The following is a 20,736-nucleotide window of genomic DNA, read 5'->3' as shown; positions in this document are numbered from 1 at the left end:
CCCAACCCTCTTTCAGATTTTCCAGCTGTTCCTATTCCAGAAATCCTTTGATTTCCTGGACTAGAAAAACTGCATTGACTGTTGGATTAAAACCATGCAAGATCGGGAGGTCCTATCCCTCGTTGGATCTAATCCATGCATGATTTGAATACGGTATTGTAGGATTGTGATGATGGTTTTTAACCATTGCATGTTTCATTTGTTATTATCTTTACTATGATGTTGAATATTGAATATTTCAATTGATTTGCTTAGTTTATTTCGTTGGATAATTTCTGTGCGCACACATGCATTCTAGTTTATACCGTCTTGTATCAAATTTGGTATCAGAGCGAGGTTTTGCATGGTTTTTGTTAGATTGAATTATTTGAACTTAGGATGATCTGTTTTCTTATATATGATTGTCTATATAATTCCAGATCTACACAAAAATTATCCAGCGAAATAAACTAAGTAAATCAATTGAAGTATTCAACATTCCACATCATAGTAAAGATAATAACAAAAGAAACATGCAATAGTTGAAGACTATCATCACAATCCTGCAATTTCGTATTCAAACATGCGTGGATTGGATTCGGTGAGGGATGGGACCTCCCGATCTTGCATGGTTTCAATCCAACAGTCAATGCAATTTTTCTAGTCCATGAAATCAAAGGATTTCTGGAATAGGAATGACTGTAAAATTTGAAAGAGGGTTGGGATCAATTCTTAGATTTTCAGGGTAAGGGGACTTCAAAGAATCTAATTGTAAACAGTAGCAATCAAAGAATACTAGGCATAAACAGAGAAGAAGGAGGTTGGGAGGTTTAAAATGGAATTCAGAAGAAAAGGAGATTAGGGGAAGAGAAGAAATTAGCACAGAGAGAGGAGAAGGAAGCACCAAGCTTTCATTAAGAAAAACATCATCCCATTTAGGATAGAAAACTCCCTATTTATAAAATTCGGATAAAAATGACTAAACTACCCCTATAACAAAAAAAAAGTTCCTACGTATGGTCTTCTAACTTATCATGCACATGTCTCCTCCTAATGCGAGGCCTTCAATTAATCCATGAACATGTGTAAGGTCTTCAAAATCTTCCTTGGTTGTGCCACGAACCATCATCGAGCCATAAGGATGTATTCGTCAACCACCTTCGTTTTTGATAAACTTTGAAGGGTCTGATATCCTCATCAACTATTTTGCATGGATTTTGTTAGATCGAATTATCTGAACTTAGGATCATCTGTTTTCTCATCTAGGAATGTTTAGATAATTCTAGATCTACATCCCACAGAAATTGTGAAATTGATTTTTCAGATTCACAGTCCCATGAGATATAAATCTGAATTTCCAGATTTGTGTTTTCATTCTAGTTAAATTTGAAAATCTGCAGCATTCATACATCATATAGAAAGAGGATCATACATCCATATTGACGTCTGTTCAAACCTTATAGTTGAGCTTAGGAAAATCGAGTTCGAGTTTTTGGTGTATGCCCACTAGAAGAGGTAAGGGTTTTGGCCAACACCCCATCATGAGTAACGAGTAATTAACCGATCACCTTGCTCAATTACTCCAAAAGATAACTGCTATAGAAATATCCAACAAAAATATCGAATGAAAACTGACCGCCACCGAAACTAGACTCGAGTGATTAGAGGCATCCCAAAGGGAGAAGCCCCCTATTGGGGGAGATGCGTAGTCGCTGGTAGGTGCTGTTGGTGAGGAGACAGCCCTTAGATAAATCCCCACCATTGGTGGGCATGTGGGTAGAGAACGGGTATATCAAGACGGCTTTGATCCTGACAAGAGGGCCATAAAGAATGTCGGGATTGATGCCCCGAGCTTTGATAGTCACTTTGACCACAAGGCATTCCTTGATTGGTTAGCTGACATGGACCACTATTTTGAGTGGCATGAGATGTCAAAGAACCGGCAAGTGCGATTTGCTAAAATGAAGCTTGGAGGGCAAGCGAAGATGTATTGGACCAATACAGAGCGTATGATTGAACGAGTGGGAGGAGCTCCCATTACCCAATGGAGCGAGATGAAAGTTATGCTAAGAGAGAAGTACCTCCCTCTCTCTTATCGACATAAGCTCCTAGAACAATAACAATCTTTACGCCAAGGATCCATGCCTGTCACGGAATACATTGCAAAATTTGAGGAATTCATGATGTGGTGTGATATTGAGGAAGACCCTCTAGTAACGCTCATGCGTTTCAAGACGGGCCTTCGATCGGATCTTTAGCGTGAGCTTTGGACTCGTCCCGTGACAGATTTGGACAAGATGTACCAATTGGTGCAGGAATTAGAGCAATATCTAAAGAATCCTGTCACAAGACAGTTCGATTCCCGAGACTAATGTTAGGACTGGTTCTTAGGGAACTATACCCAGCATTGGTACTCAACCCAGGATGCAGGCGAATGTTCCGCCTAGGCCTAGGGATGACAAGGGAAAAGGCGTCCTTGGTGCTGGTCCAGGTGAAGGATAGAATGTGCGATGCTACGAATGTAGGGGTATTGACCATTTTGTAAATCAGTGTCCCACTAAGAGCAAAGTAAAAGCCTTAGTCATAGGCGTTTCCTAGGACATCGAGTATGTTCAGGGCGACTTTGAAGTTGAAGAATATGCCTCTAGGATCATTGAGTGATGAGGATGAGGTGGGTGATGATGCCACACTAGCAGTTGTCAGGTGTGTGCTAGCCTAGACTAGAAATAGCGTTGATTGCCGTCGCAACACTATCTTCTACACGATCGCCAAGTGTGGTGAGAAAAATCGTAAGGTGATAGTGGACAGTGGGAGTTGCCAGAATGTAATTCCACTAGCACCTTAGGCCGTCAAAAGTTAGAGGCTCCCCCTCATCCTGACCCGTACAAAGTCTTATGGTTAGACAAGACTTTCCTTCCTGTCACCCATCAATGTCTTGTACCCGTCGAGTTTGAATCTTATAAGGAGTCCCTGTGGTGTGATGTGTTGCCCATGGATGTAGGTCACATTATCCTAGGCAGACCATGGCTATTTGATAATGACATCACGATCTACAGCCGTTTTAATGTGTACCTTCATGCATAACGGCAAGAAGATTAAAATTAATCCTATGCCACCACAAAACACTGCATAGAAGAAAGGTGAGAAGGCTAGTGAGCCTAAAGAAGTGAGGAAATCCACACCCAAGTCTCTCCACATCTTCACACCTGAAGAGTTTGAAAGAGAGATTGAGCAGGATTCGACAGTGTATGCATTAGTGGGTAGAGGCTACACCAGAGGTACCAGTAGAGTTACCTTACTAGGTAGCCCCGGTCTTAGAGGGGTACAGAGATGTATTCCCTGAAGATTTGCCTGATGAGTTGCCACCCATGAGGGACATCCAGTATGTCATTGATCTTGTCCTTGGGTCGATTCTACCAAACCTTCCTCACTATAGGATGAACCTTGCAGAGCATGCAGAGTTGAAGAAGCAGGTAGATGAGCTCCTACAAAAGGGTTTCATCTAGGAGAGCATGAGCCCGTGCGCCGTCCCGCTTTACTGACACCTAAGAAAGACGGCACTTGGCGCATGTGTGTGGACAGTAGAGCCATCAACAAAATCACGGTCAAGTATAGGTTTCCCATACCCAGGCTTGATGACATGTTAGACATGATAGCTAAGTCCACCATTTTCTCCAAAATAGATCTCAGGAGTGGATATCACCAAATCCATATATGCCCTGGTGATGAATGGAAGACAACCTTCAAGACGAATGATGGGCTATGTGAGTGGTTGGTCATGACTTTTGGCTTGACTAATGCACCTAGCACTTTCATGTGGGTGATGACCTAGGTCTTGAGACCGTTCATGGGGAAATTCTTAGTGGTGTACTTTGACGATATCCTGATCTATAGCACCACTAGAGAATCGCACCTTGAACATTTAAAGTTGGTCTGTAGCATCCTTAGGGCGGATAAATTATACGTTAATCTTAAGAAGTGTTCGATCAGGTTGTGTTCTTAGGGTTTATAGTGTCAGCAGAAAGGATGCATGCAGACCCAGAGAAAGTCAAAGCCATAGTTGATTGGCCTGAACCGAGGAACATCCATGAGGTGCGAAGCTTCCATGGCTTAGCCACATTATATCGTCGGTTCATTAGGAGTTTTAGCACAATTATGGCTCCCATTACAGAGTGTATAAAGAAGGGAGAATTCGTGTGGTCGAAAGTTACAGCTAGGACTTTCAAAGAAATTAAGGGCAAGATAGTCGAAGCTCCTGTCATGCGCCTTCTTGACTTTTCTAAAGTCTTTAAAGTTGTGTGAGATGCGTTTGGTGTTGGTTTAGGTGGAGTCCTGAGTCAAGAGGGTCATCCTGTTGCCTATTTCAGTGAGAAACTGAATGAGGTAAAACAAAGATACTCTACCTATGAGAAGGAGTTCTATATGGTAGTGCAGTCTTTGAGACGTTGGTGCCACTACCTCTTACTGCAGGAATTTGTCTTATTATCTGATTATGATGCCTTAGGTTATCTTCACTCTCAGAAGAAACTTAACCTAAGGCATGCTAAGTGGTTGTGTTCCTTCAAGAGTATTCGTTTGTCTTGAAACACAAGGCTAGAGTAAAGAATAAACCAGTTGATGCCCTTAGCCATAAAGTGGCATTGCTCAATTCTTTGAGTATAGGAGTTGTCGGCTTTGAGCAACTGAGAGACGAGTACCCCACATGTCTAGATTTTGGGGGTACCTATACGTCACTCTCGAGTGATCAGCAAAGCGCAAGGGATTTCGTGTTGAGAGATGGATTCCTTTTTAAAGGAAATCGTTTATGTATTCCCCATATGTTTCTCCGTGAATTCCTCGTCTGGGAGCTTTATTCGGGAGGGATAGCTGGCCACTTGGGCCGTAATAAGACTTGCCCTCGTGGAGGATCGTTTCTGCTGGCCAAGTCTCAAGCGAGATGTCGCCAAAATTTTAGGGTAGTGTAGAACGTGTTAGATGACGAAACATTAAAAGAAAAATTCTGGATTATATACGCCATTACCTATGCCACATGCTCCGTGGCAAGACATTAACATGGATTTCGTGCTTGGGCTTCCCAAGACGATTAAAAAGCACGATTCCATTTTTGTTGTTGTGGACCGCTTCTCTAAGATGACGCATTTCATCCTATGTTCTAAAACTTCAGATGCTTCTGATATTGCTAAGGTCTTTTTCAATGGTATTGTCCGTCTCCATGGTTTACCTAAGACCATAGTGTCTGACGGTGATGTCAGATTTATTAGCTATTTTTGGAAGATACTATGGCACATGACGGGAACACATTTGCAGTTTTCTACTACATACCACCCCTAAACTGATGGCCAAACTGAGGTGGTCAATTGCAGCCTTGGAAATCTCTTACGATGCTTAGTGGGTGAACATGTGAAAACTTGGGATTTTGATTCTACCTATAGCCGAGTTCGCTTACAACAGTTCAGTCAATAGATGTCACGCCCCAAACTCGGAAACCGGGCTCACAAAATTCCTGATCGCCGAATCTGGCGCCGACAGCCTCCGTAGTACCCCATTCTTGGCTCCCGGCATCCATACACCAGGTTCCGATCCTGGGATGCTACAAGGAGGATTTCAAATCATCAGTTTAACTGTAATGAGCATAACCAAAGCATAACCCACGAACAATAACCACAAGAACACCATCACAAAATCCACTTTGATCAAAAATTTTAAGTACAATGCGTCTGAAGGGAAATACAAGATAATGCGAATAACAAAACTCCAAAGGCTCGACCACACACTCCTGCTGCTGCTATGCTACGGCTGGGACCTGGCGTCACCTGCACGCATCAATCGTGCATAAGCTTATAGAAAGCTTAGAGGGTGGTGTAAGTGTGTGCGTAATATGAGCGTGCTCAGGATGCAAGGTCAGAGAAATGCGGGATCATGCTGATGGATACATGTATGCAATCAGCCATACCAAGGCCATGCGGTGCAAAACATGAATGCGATCGGCCACATCAAAGCCATGCGATGCAGAGTGCAAGTCAAGCATGTCAATCCTCATCCACATATCAATGCAGCTCCTCACTAGGGCATTAAATCAGTGCGGTTCTCAGTATGGATAATCACCGGGGTCAAGTACACTCTACGCCAGCTTGCCGCCCCTATCCGGACGCACAACTGGGAGGGTGGAAGAGACCTCACTATCTGCCTGCCAATATCGGGCCGGGCTCGTCGATAGCGGACCGATTCCTCAAGCTGGTTAAACTCAACCTAGAAATTACCCCCTCACTCAGGCGGGTAAGGTCACACCCCTTTCCAACCGACCACAACACAGTGGGAGATGTGGCCTACTGGTATACGGCCCTCGCGTGCTCGTGTATCCACTCGGTCTCGACGTTGGAGTCATCCTCTGGTACCATCGGGTTTAGGGATTTTCACCCAGGGACATCTATGGCGCCCGTATGCTAGAACCAAATATTTCCGGTATCTAATCCTGCCATCCACGATGTGTTTGTGGAGGCTATGGCCCTGATGTCGCTAGGGCATACAGTAACTACAATCACACAAATGCAAGTGCATGAGTAACACTATCAGTCATGCAGCAGTCCTGCGTGTACCATGCACTTATATGGGGCAACTTCGCCTATCAGGGAGCCCATAAACAGTCCACCCGAAGGCATATGCTATGATCGGTCACTCCTCACATCAGGCATACATATGATGTGAATGATCGTGAATCATGGATCTATACTAAACATGTATAAAGAGATGGGCTCTGTGTATAACGGAAATAGGCCTAGACGGCCTACTTACTACAAGTATGAGCCTATCAGTGGGCCTTAGGGAGAGTGACAATGCGGACATTTAACCAACATTGTACTTGCAATGTGGACATCAAACCAACATTGTTCCCAAGGCATAGCCCACTACAATAGTCAAGACATGAATCATGGTAGAATCACGTTGTAATGGGCTTTATATAAATCTTGTTGGGCCTCAACCCAAGGGCCCAAATACATCAAATGGGCCTCAAACCATGGGCTCATATATCTCAAGTGGGCCTTAGTGGGCAGGCCACAAATACATCAAGCTGGGCCTAATCACACGAGCCTTACATACTTCACAATGGGCCTCATAAGATAGGCCTTATACAAGTCAAGGTAGGCCTCAACAAGGACCACCAATACATCAAGATGGGCCTCAACAATGAGCCTTAAATTATCTCCAAAAATGATTGGACAGTTGGATGAAACACATGCATCATGATGGAGCCCACTCTAATGGAGGGTGTGGTTTACAATACATACATAAGTGGGTCCCATGTGGGGCCTACCATAATGTTTATTTTCCACCCAACTATTCATAAGGCCACGTGGACCAAGGTAGGGCCCACTGTAATATTTATTTTCCACCCACCTGGGCCCACTTGTAATATTTATTTACATCCAACCTGTACATAAGGTCATGTGGACCAGGGCCCACCATAACATTTATTTACATCCAACCCGTTCACAAGGCCACGTGGACCGGGGGGGTAGGGCCCACTGAAATATTTATTTGCCACCAATCTGTTGACTGGTCACGTGGGCAGGAGCCCACCGTGATATTTATATGCCGTCCAACCTGTTTATAAGGTCAATTGGACCTGGGGGTGGGCATGGGGCCCACCGAAACGTGGTTCACAAATCTAGCCCACCCATTATGTGAGTCCCACCTGGCTGACGGTCCAGACCAAGTTTCAGCAACATCCAAAACTCAGGTAGGCCCCACCAAGTGATTTTATATGTTTTGACATGTCTTCGCATGATTTTAAATGATGTGGCCCACCTGAGTTCCGTATAAGGCTGATTTTTGGGGTGGGCACCTAGTCTGAGGGGACCCTACAAGTGCATGGTGTGGATGTTCGAAATGCATCACAGTGGGGCGCACAGCTAGGGCCGTGAGGCCCAGCTAGTCCGTCCCCCCGCCCATTGACAACGGCAGCAGCAGATGCTGCTGCCTTCTATTCCATTTTTTTTTTTTTTTTTTTGAAAAACCAAAGATCTGATGGTTTTTGATAGATGGGGCCCACCACAGACGAATCCATCCCAGCCATTGGTCCCTGTGGCTCGATACAATCCCATTGAGTCCAATATTGGGTGGTTTTTGCTATACAGGAGCATCAGGGAGGTATTTTAATGGTAAGAAACTTGTTTGCTATGCTACGACCCATTATAAATTCGGATTGAGATCATTTTTCGTCTCAACGCCTAAAATGATCTGGGAAATAGGATGGTCGGCTTGGATTATATAAAAACATCAAGGTGGGGCCTGCATGAGTGGCCCACCACTCCCTTCTCTTTTGGCTAGCTCGTTAGTACACTCCCATGTCAGTTTACACTTCACTGTTCGCCAACGTCTAGCATCCAGGGACACTGGACGACATACATAAACACATCATTGTGGTGGGTCCCATGTGGACGTGGCCCACCAACATATATATATATATATATATATATATATATATATAATATCTTATATTATATATATACAATACATATTATATTATATATATATTATATAAAATATAACATATAGAAAGAAGGATGTATTGGGCCCATCCAAACAGTGGATGGTGTGGATCATCACCTGCAATAGGGTGGGCCACACCGTCTGATGTAGATGGACGGGGTAGATATAACACATTGGTGGGATCCACACCATCACAAAGAGAGAGAGAGAGAGAGAGAGAGAGAGAGAGAGAGAGAGAGAGAGAGAGAGAGAGAGATATACGGTGAGATAGAGGGACCCCGCCACTATGGGCCCCTCTTGCTTAAATCACATACATCAAAATGGGTCCCACCAACAAGTGGGCCCTAAAATCGAAAATAACGGTAAATCACCCACCTTATCTTCCTTCTTCTTGGTCCCTTAGACTCCAATGCTCCTTAGCTTGCCTTTTGATGGAGGTTGATGGGAGATTGATGGTGTGGATGAAAGATGAGAGGGTGTAGATGGAAGATGAGAAGGTGGACCACACTTGTGGTTTGGGAGAGAGGGTTGGACGTGTGAAATTTTTTGTTGATTGGGAGATTTGAGAAATGAGAGAGAGAGAGAGAGAAGTGATGGGTGATAAGAGGTGATGGAGTGATGGGTGATGTAAGGAGAGGTGATGAGAAGTATGGTTTGGTTTGAAAATTGGTAAAAGAGGGATGGGTAGGGAGAGAGAGAGTTGACTTATGGAAAAGAGAGAAATGGGTTGCATGTACTTGACTTGTACTTGAGGTATGGAGTGTACTTGATTGATTGATTGATTGATTGATGGGACATGTGGTAGAGATTCCCTTGTAATTCGCAACGCGCGGCGTTTCTTCGGAATGAACGCAGGTCCACATCTCCTGGTCTGGGTATCGGTTCGGTGCGCAAGTTACGGCGTTGAAACCGCGGCGACGGTGCGGTCGCTATGATACAAGTTTCGGTTCGAGCCGACTTCGGTATGCGGGACTTGGTTTAGGATTGCCCGCAATCGTCGGATACGGTGCGAAGGTTGTCGGAATTCGACCGGAAGGATCGCGGAAGCTAATGGAACGGTACAGACTAGGACACAGGTCTTACAATAGATCTACAAGGTTGAGTCTATTTGAAATTGTTAGTGGGTACAAACCTAGGATACCCATAGACTTGTTACCCATGTTAGTTACCCAAAGATATTTTGAGTTAGCCGATGCATTTGCACGACACATTCATGACTTGCATGCACATGTTAGACAACAAATAAATGCAAGTAATGATAATTATAACTGTTTAGTTGACCAACATCGTAGGTGGACAAAATTTAATGAAAGGGATTATGTAATGGTTAGGATTAGACCAGAGCGGTTTCTTTAGGGTTCCGCTAAGAAATTACTAGCTCAATGTACTGGACTGTTCAAAGTATTGTGTAAAATTGGGTCTATTATGTACAAGGTAGACCTTCTACCCGAAATGGGAATAAGTCTGACGATCAATGTGGAAGATCTAGTCCTCTGTCCTAACCCTTCCATTGTTTCTTCTTCTCACCCTTGGCTACTTTTTGACTTTATTTCTTAACCCACTTCACCACTTCTCCCATTAATTGACCGTATGGAAGAGATCGAAGGGATAATGGATGAGGATGGGGGCTTCTAAAGGTACCTTGTCAAATGGAAGAACAAGCCACCATCCGGTTCCAAGTAGAACTGCAGCGGATTGATTCGGACCTTCTCAAGATGCACAAAAGTCTTAACTCGTCGGAGCCGAGTTCTTCTCACCCAAGGGCAGTTGATGAGGACATCGAACCCTTTAAAGTTTATCAAAGACGAAGGCGGCTGACGAATACATCTTTATGGCTCAATGATGGTTTGTGGCACAACCAAGGAGGATTTTGAAGACCTTACACGTCCTTGGATTAATCGAAGGCTTCACATTAGGAGGACACACGTGTAGGATGAGTTAAAAGACCATATGGAGGAACATTTTTTTTTTTTTTTGTTATAGGGGTAGTTTAGTCATTTTTATCCGAATTTTATAAATAGGGTGTTTTCTATCCTAAATGGGATAATGTTTTTCTTAATGAAAGCTTGGTGCCTCCTCATTTCTCTGTGGCAATTTCTTCTCTTCCCCTAATCTCTTCTCTTGTTCTGAATTCTATCTCTAACTCTCCAACCTTCTTCTTCTCTTTGTATGTCTAATATTTTTTTTTTTATTGCTACTGTTTACAATTAGATTCTTTGAAGCCCCCTCACCCTGAAAATCTAAGAATTGATCCCAACAGTCTTTTAGATTTTCCAACATTCCCAATTCCAGAAATCCTTTGATTTCTTGGACTAGAAAAACTGCATTGAAACCATGCAAGATCGGGAAGTCCCATCCCTCATCGGATCCAATCCATGCATGATTTGAATACGGTACTGTAGGATTGTAATGATGGTCTTCAACCATTGCATGTTTCCTTTATTATTATCTTTACTATGATGTGGAATGTTGAATATTTCAATTGATTTGCTTATTTTATTTCGCTGGATAATTTTTGTGCTTACACATGCATTCTAGTTTAGACCATCCTGCATCAATACTAATATCTTGCCACGGAGTGTGTGGCATTGGCAAAGGCATATATAATCCAGTGTTTTGCCTTTTCTGTTTTGCCAACTAACAGGTCCTACATTGCTCAATAATTTTGGCAACATCTCGCTTGAGATTGGTCTAATAAAATCTATCCTCGACAAGGGCAATAGTCTTGTCTCTAAAAAAATGACCAGTTACTCCTCTAACATGAAGCTCCCAAACTAGAAAATCCTGTAGGGAGGTGTGGGGAATGCAGTGTTTGTCACCTTTAAATAAAAACTCATCGATTAAGACAAATCCACTATCACTCCTTGATTAATCATCCAAAAGTGATGTGTACATTTTCTCAAAATTTGGGCACGCAGAATTTTCTCACTTCAATTGTTCTAACCCAAGGACTTCCATGCTTATAGATTAGAGTAATGCCACTCGACGATTAAGGGCATCGGCAGGTTTGTTCTCGACCTCAGCCTTGTATTTCAGAACAAAGGTGTACTCCTGGAGAAACTTAACCCACTTGGCATGCCTAGGGTTTAATTTCTTTTGGGTGTTAAGGTATTGCAAAGCCTCATGATTGGAAAACAAAACGAACTCTTGCGGTAGTAGGTAATGTTGCAAGGATTGGACTACTGCGTAGAATTCCTTGTCATGGGTAGAGTATTGTTGCTTCGCCTCATTCAACTTCTCACTGAAATAGGTAACAGGGTGCCTTTCTTGGCTAAGCACTCTACCTATACCTACTCCAAGTGTATTACACACAACCACGAAGACTATAGAAAAGTCAGGAAGGGGCATGATAGGAGCCTTAATAATCTTGCTCTTAATCTCTTTGAACACTTTGGAGCCGCGTTAGTCCATTTGAACTCGCCCTTCTTAATGCAATCCGTGATGGGAGCCATAATAGAACTAAACCATGGAAGCTACGCACCTCATGAATGTTTTGTGGTTCAGGCCAATTTACTATAACCATGATTTTCTCGAGATCCATTGACATGCCCTCAGATAAAACAATGTAGCCTAAGAAGATAACGTTATCAGATATGTAAGAACACTTTTTTAGGTTGGCATATAACTTCTTCGTTCTAAGGATCCTGCAAATTTGCCTCAAATGGTGGAGGTGTTGTTTCTTGGAGGCACTATGAATAAGGATGTCGTCGAAATATACCACCAGTAACTCACTCATTAAGGGCCTCAACACTTGGGTCATACTCTCATGAACGTACTCGGAGTGTTGGTCAAGCCAAAAGGCATCATTAGCCATTCATATAACCCATCCTTCATCTTGAAGGCAATCTTCTATTCATCTCTTGGGCGAATCTGTATCTAATGATACACATTTTTAAGGTCAATCTTGGAAAAGATCATGACACTAGCCATCATATCTAACATGTCATTAGGACGTGGTATAGGAAATCGATACTTCACCGTGCTCTTGGTGATGGCCCAATTGCCCACACACATGCGCCAAGTGCCATCTTTCTTAGGTGTGAGGAGGGCTGGCTCGACACATGGACTCAAACTCTCCTGAATGAACCCTTTTTAAAGATGTTCATCTACTTGCTTCTTCAACTCTGCATGCTCTATGGAGTTCATTTGGTAGTGAGGAAGGTTTGGTAGAGTCGACCCGGGGACAATATCTATGGCATACTGAATGTCCCGCATGGGTGGAAGCTCATCCGGTAGGTCCTCAGGGAAAACATCGCCAAACTCCTCCAACACTGGAATCACTTTAGGTAACAACTCTACGCTAACCTCGGGTAATGCATGGGCATTTTCACATTAGGCTTGAATGGGGTGGCCCGTGGGATGCAGGAGCACACTTGGGGTGGGCAGCCCGTATGAGGCGGAACCCATGTGATGTGGGGCCAACGAGGGGAGTTTGGCCAAAGACCTAACCCATGGGAAGTGGGGCTTGGGCTATGAGATAAAGGGGTTGATTCACCATGATCTATCAGTTCGAGCTTTTAGAGCAAGTGGTTAGTTGTCCTACGTCATCGGGCGTGACCTCTCTTGCCACGAGAGCATACATCATCAAATCATCCTTAGTTTCCCTTTCAAACTCTTTGACATTTATGATGTGGAGAGACTTAGGCTGAGACTTCTTCACATTTTTTGGATCACCGTTCTTGACGTCCTCCTTCTCTGGAGTACTTTTGGGTGGAAGAGAATTTAACTTTATTCTCTTACCTTCATACATAAATGAAAACCTATTTGAACGGCCAAATGATATCACATCACAATCATACAGTCTACCCAAGATGATGTGGCATACATCCATAGACAAAACATCACACTATAGTGTGTCTTTATAGGAAGCAAACTAAATGGGAATAAGACACCACTGAGAAATTGGTATTGAGGATATGTCAACCCATGCAACTCAATAGAGTTGAGGGTGAGAAACGAGTTTCAAACCCAAACAAGATATAGTGCTAGTGGAGATCACGTTTGTGCAACTACCACTATCAATTATCACCTTGCAATTTTTGTCATTACACTTAACGTAAGTGTGGAAAATTAAATTCATGTGCCAAGCATCACTCTCTTTGGCTTGGGCTAAGGCGCATTTGAAAATTGCAAGTAGCACGATCTCAACTCCATCTTCTTTATCACTAGCATTGAATTCGGGCTAATATTCTTCTTTTTGGCAATCGCCCTGATCATTCGCATTCTCATCAAACTTGCCAATTACGAGTGTCTTATTTTGCTCTTCACCTCCCCTCAAGTTGGTACTCCTTAGACCTTTATTCTTCACATCCTTATTGTTGATTGAGTACTAATAGGGGATCTAGATTGACTCCCAAAACTAGGCTTAGCTCCTTGGGGAGTGGTCTTGACATTGGATTTACGAGAGTTGAATCGCCTCTCGAATTGCGGTTTTAAATACTGCTCAAGTTCTTGCACCACTTGATAAGCATGCTTTAGGGTGTTGATGTTGAGAGGAATGAGCTTACGCCGAAGCTCGGATCAGAGGCCCATTCTAAAACAGAAAAGGGTCACTAATGGATCCTCAATGTTACAATGTATCATATATTCATCAAACTTGGCGATGTAATTAGCCACGGGCATTGATCCCTGCCGAAGGGATTGCCACTGATCCAAAAGCTTCTAGCAGTAAGAGAGTAGAATATGCTTTTCTTGCAAGATCTCTTTCATATTAGCCCACAGTGAGACCGGGACATCTCCAGACCTCTCCACCTTCCGCTCGACATTCGTCCAAAACAACTTGGCTTGGCCCACCAACTTCATCTTGACGAATCTCACCCGACGATGATCGGACATATCGTACAACTTGAAATAATGATTCATGTCCGAGAGCCAATTGATGAAGGCCTTGGGGTCCAAGCGACCATCATAACTTAGGGCCTCAATCTTCATACTCTTCATTACTCGCCCATCAGGATCATGTGGTCTTGATACTCTCCAAGGGGTAGCTAGGTACGCACCCCACCATAGTGATTACCTCGGTCATGACCTCTCCCACATCCTCCAACTTCACCTCCCGCTTAAGATTGATCATCTTCTCCATTGTCGGGGTTTGCCTAGAGGGAAGCTTCTAACTGGATCATACGAATGTTAGTTGTTGCCAATTGATTGTTGGTGGTCCTACCTTGGGCCTCAAGGGCCGCAAGATGGTTATCCATGGCATTTAATAACCTCGGTAAGCTGTTCCGAACTCATTGTGTGGTGTAAGGCCAAAACCACAACTAGTACGAGTGCGCATAAATCTAGGATGTAATGAGGAACCTAAGAACTAAGGACTCTAGATGCAATTTGATGAGAATGGAGAGTGCTAACCCTATGCTAAACCCTAGGCTCTGATATCGAAATTTGATGTAGGACGGATAGTCTAAACTATAGTGATGCGAATGAATTAATAAACAAATTATTAGAGTAAATCAAAATATAAAATATTGCCAATCCATCACAAATCGAAAGAAATCAATTAGTCAACTACGCTCAAATATAAGGCCACATCACAATCCCGTAGATGGATCTTAAGATTATCAATTGAAAATGGCCTAAGGTAAGGTAGAACTTCCATCTATCATAGGATTTGATCTAAATATGAGGATTCACTTGTGCTTTGCTAGGGTTTGGAGATTGAAGGTTTACGGAATTTGGTAGATTAGGGTTTGGAATTCTATGTTCTAGGGTTAGGGTTTTAGGTTTAGTGTTATGGGGTTTTAAAGGGGAAGGATCAAGGACAAAAAAAGAAGGGAAAGAAGGGGGGAATGGGGCTGGCTGTATGGTCGTACGGACAAGTCTAGAGGGTTTATGGGATGGTGGGGATGGGATTTGGAAGAAAACAAAAGAAAAAGAAAGAAAATAGAGAGAAGAAAAAAGTGAAAAAAATACCTTGAAGAGAAGAAAAAAGAGAGTATAGTTGGAATCACTCCATGGCCTCACACCAAACTCTAATTACAGGGGACTTTTCTTTGCTCAAAGCGATAAAGAAAATTTTATTTTCCATCTTCCTTGGTGCTTCACACGCCCAACCCTTTAATAGTCTTTTTAGGATGTTTTTATAAAAATACCCTTATTGCATAGAAAATGTCTAAACCACCCTTATTTCAACTAAATTATAAAATAAATACAAATACCTAAAATAAATTAATAAAAAGACTAATCTATGCCATCCCAATGGCTCCATCGTGTCCAATGGTCCACGATGAAGATGATCCATGGTCATGATCTAGCGATCCACGTGCAAAATTCAACAGTCCAACACTCCTAACTACGCAACCTACATGCATCTTCCTAGTGTAGGGTCTTCAAAAATGCACGATCATGCATGTAGGGTCTTCAACGAGGCCAGGAACTTAAATTGGGCCTACTGGGCCCCATGTAATGATCATCTAACCATAACGAAACTAGGGTAGCTCTCATCCGTCTCTGATAACCTCTAAAAGGAGCTCGGATGTCTTCATCAATACGCTACAAAGGGCATATGGCTATTTGATGCTTTGTTGGCTAGATTGTATGTAAAGCCCGTGCCACTTTGGATACCTAAGTTGCAGCTTATGCTAATATCCCAATGCCCAGCTGGCTATATGGAATGGCTAAATGCCCAACAACTATATTAGAAACGTGACGCCAAATGGCTATCAAGTTTCTGAGGCTCTTGATTGCTATTCTTATCGATGCTCGAGACACTCCAAGACAAAGGACATTAGATTAGTATAAAACCATGCATCATTTACTTTTGCCTCATACAATCTACTCTCCTTAGTTTTCCTTTTTAATCAAGGGTTTAAGGGTTGTACTTAAAGACTTCTGGTATGTCACAGCCTGGAATATACTTTCCCCAGATCATAAAACCCTTAATAAAAGCCTTCTGTAAAGGCATTTTTGGATCTAAATACAATGATTGCCGTGACTAGAACAAATAAACCGAACCGATCAAAGAGAAGGCAAGTAATTCTGTCCTTTATCTATTTCATTCATTTGTCCTTTTCTCCTAAACTGATCTTGTGAAAGTACTAAGAATCTAAGATGCCCTTTGAAATGATCTTACCTTAAGATTGGGTAAAGTAATTTGCTAAGAGTAAGATTTTAAGGGTAAAGTAATTTGCTAAGAGCACTCTTATAGATGTAGTAGAAGAAGAAACTGATTGGAGCCTTAGAGCAGTAAATTAGGCTATTGGAGTGCAAAAGACATTTTGGAACTTGCCTCACAACTTACCTTAACTGCACACACCATTACACAGCTGCAAATATGTCAATCCCTCAATCGTTGTAAGACATCTATATGGTGAATAAGGTGAGCAGAGGATACAATGTGTGGTTGAGTCATCAAGTGGGCCACCCTTGTACAAAAAGAATGGATGGTTTAAAAACAATTGCCAGCAGTTCACATTCAACGTACATGTGGCCCACTTGATGAGTATACAATGGTCTACTTTTTTATATGGGCATCTTCAAGATGGGGTCCACCAAATGCACAAATAGATATCTCAAGTCACATACCCATTTAGCTTGCTCTTATTCTTGAATTTTGTTTTCACTAGGCAATCCCAAACAGTTGATCTGTCTGGTTTCTCTTGAATTCCATTTTAAGTGAGGAATCCTAACCTGTTGATCGTTGCATTTTTTTTTTCTTTTCTTTTCTTTTCTTTTCCTTTCCCATTCGTTGCAAATAGTTTCTCATGTTTCCTCAACCAGTGATTTAAATAACGATAGTATCGCCCAAAATATCGCATGATATTGCAATGTATCTATGATATATCAATACACCACAGTATTTCCAAAATATCGCAGTATAAAAGTGCCAGATATCGTCGATACATGTGATACGTATAACTCTTTTGTGAAAGAAAAAGAAAAATCAGAAAAAACAAAAAAAAAGCCTCCAAATCAATGTGGGGCCTATTAAAGTCCTTTGATATACATTGATACACTATCCTCTAACAGCTCGAGCTTTTAGAGAAAGTGGTTGTTTGACATAGTATCAGATAGGAAGGTCTTGTGTTCGAATCCCGAGAGTAGCAAATATGCCTCCCTAATATATTCTCTCACGGGGGGCTGTTTATGGTGTGAGTTTTGAGTGTCCCTCCACCCTTGCCCAGTATATTTCCATGTGGAGTTCTACCTGCACATGTGGGGGAGTGTTGAAGTCCCTTCATATACATTGATACACCATCCTCTAACGGCATCAGGTGCTTTCAAAAGACTTCACTAGTGAACCTTCTGTTTACATACCTTGTTCTCCTGGCCAGGAGGACCAACCTACATATCTCCATCCTGCTTATGCGACCAAGACCTGAGGTGTAATGACTGAAATTTTTAGATAACTCAAACTACAGGAGGCAGCGGTAGCAACGAGTTACCTCGTGAGTCTTAGCAGGCTTAATGGTTGACGGTGATTATATATAAATGCACCAAGCCCCTTTCGACTTGAAATAAAAACAACAGTGTTGAGTTTTCTTGTCGTTCCTGTCTTTCTACCTTCACCACTTGCTTTACTAGTTCTTCCTCTTCTTATCCATGCCGTATGGCCTACTAGCGGCCTCTGAAATGGAGGATGACTCTCACTTTTGAGGTGGATCGCATGCCTTCAGCCAAAGTGAGGGGACGTCTTTAGTTCATATAGATTCTATATTTCTACCATGGCTACATGGAGGGGATTTTTGTTATCAACTGAAAACTAGGGGTTATTTGCCTGTTGGTTTCTGGTCGACATGTCTTTTATTCTCTCCATGTGGACCAGAGTGAATTTGACTACCATGTGGACTAGAGTGAATATGACTAAGGTTTTTCAAACTGCAGATCCAGATAGGCCCAAAAATGACAAGGCAACCATCCTCACTGACACAATCCAGATGCTGAAGGATTTAACTGCTCAAGTCAACAGACTGAAAGCTGAATACGCATCTCTTTCAGAAGAATCTCGTGAGGTAAACTGCCTTTGCTGTAGAATGCCCCAGGTTTGAACTGCTTACAGGTGCCATTGATGACCCCCCTCCATTTTTTATCTTATATTTTTTATTTGTAGTTGACGCAGGAGAAGAATGAACTCAGGGAAGAGAAGGCAGCTTTAAAATCTGATATTGACAATCTTAGTGTTCAGTATCAACAGAGACTCAGGGTCATGTTTCCGTGGGCTGCGATGGATCCTTCAGTTGTCATGGGCCCACCAGCATATCCATTTCCAATGCCGGTTCCAGTTCCTGCAGGCCCGATTCCAGTGCATCCGTCCCTGCAACCATATCCATTTTTTAGGAACCTGAGTCCGGGAGCCATGCCTAATCCCTGCTCAACCTTTTTGCCATTTTCTTCTGCGGGTCACCCCCAAATTGAACAGCAATCCACTCAATACGTTTCCCCTCATCCGCAGCTGAGCAGGTCTCACAATGCAAGCAAGCAAGATTCAAGAAGCAAATCATCAGACCGTCAGCGGGGAAGTAATGTAGAGAAAAGTGTCAATTCTATTGATGTCGTGACAGAGCTAGAACTTAAGACACCTGGATCCGCAAGCTCTAGTTGTCATGTTGAATCTGTTCCTCCTGACCAGGTGCGTTAACTCCATCATTCTCCAGCTGCTGCTGCATTCCTTGCCATGATGCATTTTCTGCCAGTTATCCTCTAGGTTCATTTGAATCCTTGAGACCAGTGAATCAAGGTTCCAGTTCCAGTAGTAATGATGTCAACAGACTAGGTGGGTCATGGGTCCTGATCTATTTGCTTGTTAGGTCTGATATTAGACCTATGTCCTGGCCATGGGCCTGAAGCGACAGCTATAATGGCCCTGGACTGGGTTGGCTCAAACCTAAGCCCAGCCCAGCCTGTTCACCTCTTTGGGCCTGAAATCATAGACCCTGGCTCAGCCCAGCAACCTGAGGTGTAGGCCAAGCCTGATCTGCATCCAGCCATTCGAGCCCAACAGATTTTTAGCCTGCCATGGCTATTGACAGCCCTATCCATTATCCCTTGAACAAAAAGAAAAGGGTACGAAAACGTTTGCAACAGCTATGACCAGATGGAGGCTAAACTGAAAACGATGCATGGACTAAAATTACAAAACATTTTGCAGGACTTATCATCCGAAGGGAGGAAAGGGAAGCAGCGGTCATCGCTGACCAAGGGTAGTGGGGTTACAGATGAGAGCTGTTCAAGCAGGTCTTCATCGTCATGTGGTCCGCTTGATAGCTCCTCCAATAGTGCAGGAGTTGGTCGGTAGCCAGTAATTAGAGAAATTTAGGTCAAGACTACATTGTGCAGGCATACTAGTAATCTACAGAGGCTCCTATGTATTAAATGTAATAGGGTGTAGGCTTATATGAGGTTGATCTTCTGGTCCTAGGCCAGCAACTCCGTCCATGTAGTCACATCTTGCTGCTGCAGTTCTTGTAAACAAAGGAAATGAGAAAAGAAAGAAACGTCCTCAGCGTTTTCTGTTATTGGGTGTTTCTGCTGCTTCATGCTTACAAACTAACAAACCAGTTGGGAACAAGAATGCTCAGGCAATATCTAGGCATACAATGTAATTCTAATTATTATTTTTGGGAAATTTGGTGTATGGGTAATTGGAATCATAAGGAGTGTAAAGAAAGATTTCTTTGTCTTTTTTGAAACAAAATCTCAATATAATATTCTCTTTATCCTGTTTGAATGATCGGATTGTCACAAGCTCAATTTTGGATTGAAGAGAGATTTCGAAATTTTTTTTTTTAAAAAAATTAAAATAAATAGAAAGGCCATTTTTAGAAAAGAGGATCCATGCAAAACCCCATTCTTGCGCCTAATTTGCGTCCAAACATTTAGGTTGGATTATATATATATATATATATATATATATATATATATATATATATATATATATATATATATATATATATATATATATATATATAGGCTTCTGAAAAAACATCTAACCAGGTTCTACACATTCTAGGCTCCAAATTGCATCTAAACAAGAGAAAGTGGACAATTTATGAAATCTTTTTTCATAACTTGGCATTTTCAATGAGCCAAAACTGCCATGAAACAGTAACCATGTTATATTATAGATTGATATGCGTAGAAAATCTGTCTTTTTTTTTTGAATCAGAAATTCTGTTAATTTGGTTTCCAGCAGTGTTGAACCCACAAAAAGTTGCTCAGGATAGTATACAGTATGCGTTTCCTCAACCTAAATTCTGTTAATTTAGGTCGAGGATTGCATGATGTGTTGATAGATAAAAATTGCTTACTGACAATAATCTAGTGGGCTTG

At 42.3% G+C, this 20,736-nt stretch overlaps 1 protein-coding gene across 3 annotated transcripts in view; it reads left to right on the top strand.

Annotated features, from left to right (window-relative positions):
- The window catches only part of LOC131237277 (transcription factor bHLH121), a 73,023-nt gene extending 52,889 nt beyond the window's left edge, over positions 1 to 20,134 (top strand). For all 3 annotated transcript variants that reach the window (XM_058234967.1, XM_058234968.1, XM_058234969.1), the window contains 3 exons: positions 18,292 to 18,419; positions 18,518 to 19,036; positions 19,556 to 20,134. In XM_058234967.1, the coding sequence (XP_058090950.1) occupies positions 18,292 to 18,419; positions 18,518 to 19,036; positions 19,556 to 19,702 (794 nt within the window). In that variant the 3' untranslated portion in view covers positions 19,703 to 20,134. The remainder of the gene's footprint in view (positions 1 to 18,291; positions 18,420 to 18,517; positions 19,037 to 19,555) is intronic.
- Positions 20,135 to 20,736: the final 602 nt, after the last annotated feature.

The sequence above is a fragment of the Magnolia sinica genome, chromosome 2 (genome assembly GCF_029962835.1).
Source record: "Magnolia sinica isolate HGM2019 chromosome 2, MsV1, whole genome shotgun sequence".
Classification (NCBI taxonomy): domain Eukaryota; kingdom Viridiplantae; phylum Streptophyta; class Magnoliopsida; order Magnoliales; family Magnoliaceae; genus Magnolia; species Magnolia sinica.
Note: the sequence above shows the minus strand (reverse complement) of the source record. Positions and strands in the feature narration are given on the sequence as shown.